This window comes from Sinocyclocheilus anshuiensis, unplaced genomic scaffold (assembly GCF_001515605.1).
Source record: "Sinocyclocheilus anshuiensis isolate Anshui unplaced genomic scaffold, SAMN03320099.WGS_v1.1 scaffold183, whole genome shotgun sequence".
NCBI classification, from domain to species: Eukaryota; Metazoa; Chordata; class Actinopteri; order Cypriniformes; family Cyprinidae; genus Sinocyclocheilus; species Sinocyclocheilus anshuiensis.
The window spans coordinates 1,060,144-1,062,876 of record NW_015548309.1 but is presented as its reverse complement, the minus strand read 5'-3'; the positions used below and the strand labels follow the sequence as shown (position 1 = coordinate 1,062,876).

The 2,733-nt window shown below is 36.9% G+C and overlaps 1 protein-coding gene and 1 long non-coding RNA gene across 3 annotated transcripts in view; one reads left to right on the top strand and one right to left on the bottom strand.

Annotated features, from left to right (window-relative positions):
* The window catches only part of LOC107656305 (uncharacterized), a 20,695-nt gene that overhangs the window by 3,881 nt on the left and 14,081 nt on the right, over positions 1 to 2,733 (top strand). The gene's annotated exons all lie outside the window — the stretch shown is intronic.
* Positions 1 to 2,733, bottom strand: part of tymp (thymidine phosphorylase) — a 9,264-nt gene that overhangs the window by 3,196 nt on the left and 3,335 nt on the right. The window contains exons 2-4 of one of the 2 annotated variants that reach the window (XM_016444073.1): positions 1,290 to 1,482; positions 990 to 1,186; positions 667 to 765 (exon numbers count right to left, since the gene is read on the bottom strand). In XM_016444073.1, coding sequence (XP_016299559.1) covers positions 667 to 765; positions 990 to 1,186; positions 1,290 to 1,425 — 432 coding nt within the window. In that variant the 5' untranslated portion in view covers positions 1,426 to 1,482. The remainder of the gene's footprint in view (positions 1 to 666; positions 766 to 989; positions 1,187 to 1,289; positions 1,483 to 2,733) is intronic. The other variant, XM_016444072.1, reaches the window with a different exon arrangement.

The following is a 2,733-nucleotide window of genomic DNA, read 5'->3' as shown; positions in this document are numbered from 1 at the left end:
GCGAAAATTTACGGTGGCCGAGAGAGCTCAACGCACTGCAACTTAAGAAAACACATGCAAATTGAAAAGCACCAGCAAATTAAGAAAACATCTTCATCCGTACCTAAACAGTCCATATTGGTACCTTAAAGGTACATATTAGTACCTAAAAGGTACAAAAGTGTACCTTTTGAAACGGTACTGCCCCAGTGACAGATTTTGTACCTTTTTTTCAGAGAGTGCAGCTTCTTCAGCATTTGCAAACAACACCAAATGCAGATTTCAAGATTTCAAAAATCCTTGACTTATTCACTTTGGAAATTTCTAAATAACCTGACTCATACAGTGATGCACAATATCCTTTTTACAAAATGATCCTGTTCAGCATGTTGCAACAGGATTACGATTATGTGGTAGTTTTGGAAATGTCCTTCAGTTTACAATACCACAAACATAAATATAAATGGCATTAGTATTTAACCATATTTATAGGTATTACTTAATACTCATTTTTAATATTTAAATAATAATTTTCATAATAGAACCCGAGGATTGTGTTTACTACAATCTGACAGTTAATAGGCCAAATTTGATCTCTTCATTTTTGTCACTAGTAACGACTAGTCAAACCAGTTAGAGCATCATTAGTCAAACCATCATTTGAAGTATAAAGAAAACCCACATTACCTGTTCAACTGACTGGTTAACGTTAAACCCACGGATAGACTCAAGCTTGTCAAGGGTGCCGCCTGTATGTGCCAGTCCTCTTCCACTTATCATGGGCACCTAGAAAAAACCCTACATGTCTAAAGTACCTCAGCTGCAATCATTTTCAAATGAGAGCGATTGGCGGTGGAAAATGTAATTGAGTAGAAAATGTGCCCCAGAAATAGTGCAGAATCACCAAAATTCTAATTCATTTTACATCAGAACTGTTTTCTTTGTTTTTCTTAAAATGTAGAATTTTTGCGTTCAATAGTTTAAAATATAGTACAGGGCATTTCTTATACCTTACAGCCACATGCAGCCAGAGCAGGAGCGAGTGGAAGGCTGACTTTGTCTCCAACCCCACCGGTTGAGTGTTTGTCTACCACAAGCCATTCCTTCGGCCATTTAAACGTCTCCCCAGAGTTCATCATCTCTCTCGTCAATGCTACGGTCTCTTCACCAGTCATGCCCTTCTGCCATATGGCCATTAGCATAGCACCTGTGCAGGTGCAACACAGTTGTTTTTGAAAAAATCCACTCAAAAATTTTCTTGACTTGTGTCTTAACTGTACACTGAATTTATGTGAATATCATGTCCTTACCTATTTGACTGTTCTGGATGTCTCCTGATGTGACTCCATGCACAAAAGTGCCTATTTCTGCTGGGCTGAGTTGGCCACCGTCTCGTTTCAGCTTTATAAGCTCAGGAAAACTAATCGTGTTGTCTTTAAATGACATCTTTACATCAGATTGTGCCGTTTCCAGTCAACAGCTGTGTGAGGCATAAAACAGGAACTTTGTCCAGAGGAAATATTACGTCAAGGGTTAGATTTTACTCTGATTGTGCTCAAGTTGATTTCATATAATGAGCTCATAAAATCTTGCTGTTTATTGAAGGTATCCATTTATACAGTATAAAGACCTAATTTTCATTTTGAAAATTGTCTTTTATTTTTTCTTTTATCTGATCCACTTTAATTTTTACAATTATATTTTATAGTTGAGTAATTATAAAAAAATATAAATAAGTAACACTTTACAATAAGGTCTCATTACTTAATGCCAGGTAATGTATAAACGAACATTAATGAACAATGAGCAATACATTTGTTAGTATAATTAATGTTAGGTAATTAAAATAATACTGTTCATTGTTAGTGTTAGCTCAGGTCCATTTATGTTAACAGATACAACTTTTGATTTTAATAGCATATTAGTAAATATTTGTAAGGTGGTGTATTGTTGTTGTAACCCGCTGTTTGATTTATTTGTTTTTTTTCTGTTTATATTTCATTTTTATTATTCTTTATATATTTATTGTTTTGTATTCTGGTTGTGTATGTAATTTATTGCTATGACTGTATCCGCTGTGAATGTTATATCTTCAATAAAAAAATGAATAAATAAAAAAAAAGGAATCACTAGCAGAAACTCAAAAAAAAAAATAAAAAAAGCCACTGCACAAAACAAATCCCAGCCGGGTCCTTCACTTTTTTGTGTTGTCAAATTGATGAAGATGTTTTCTTAATTTGCTGGTGTTTTTTCAATTTGCTGGTGTTTTCTTAAGTTACGGCGCGTTGAGCTCTCTCGGCCACCGTAAAAATTACATATTGTGCCTTTAAGTAATACTTTGCACTCCGTTTGGCTGGCTCTCCATTTACTGTGGGGATAGTAAATCCCCACAGTACACCAAAATGTACACAGTACACAGTACACAGTACACCCCACACCAAAATGTTTTCACGTTACATCTGGGATTATTCAAGTTTCACGTCATGTCTGCCAAGCCAGAGCCTGTTCACATCATACATCATCATCACACTCAGGAGATTCTTCACAATATGGCCGCCATTGAAGAGCTTCGTTGCAAGATGGCCGCCACACAAGTCTCTTCACAAAATGGCCGCCCTTCTAGAGTCTCATCACGTCACAGCTGATCTTCCAGAGTTTCGTCATGACATGGCCGCCATTTCAGAGACTGCTCACGTTAAGCCTGAGTCCCCGGCCAAGATGGCCGCCACGCCTGAGTCGGACGTGGAGCTTGGG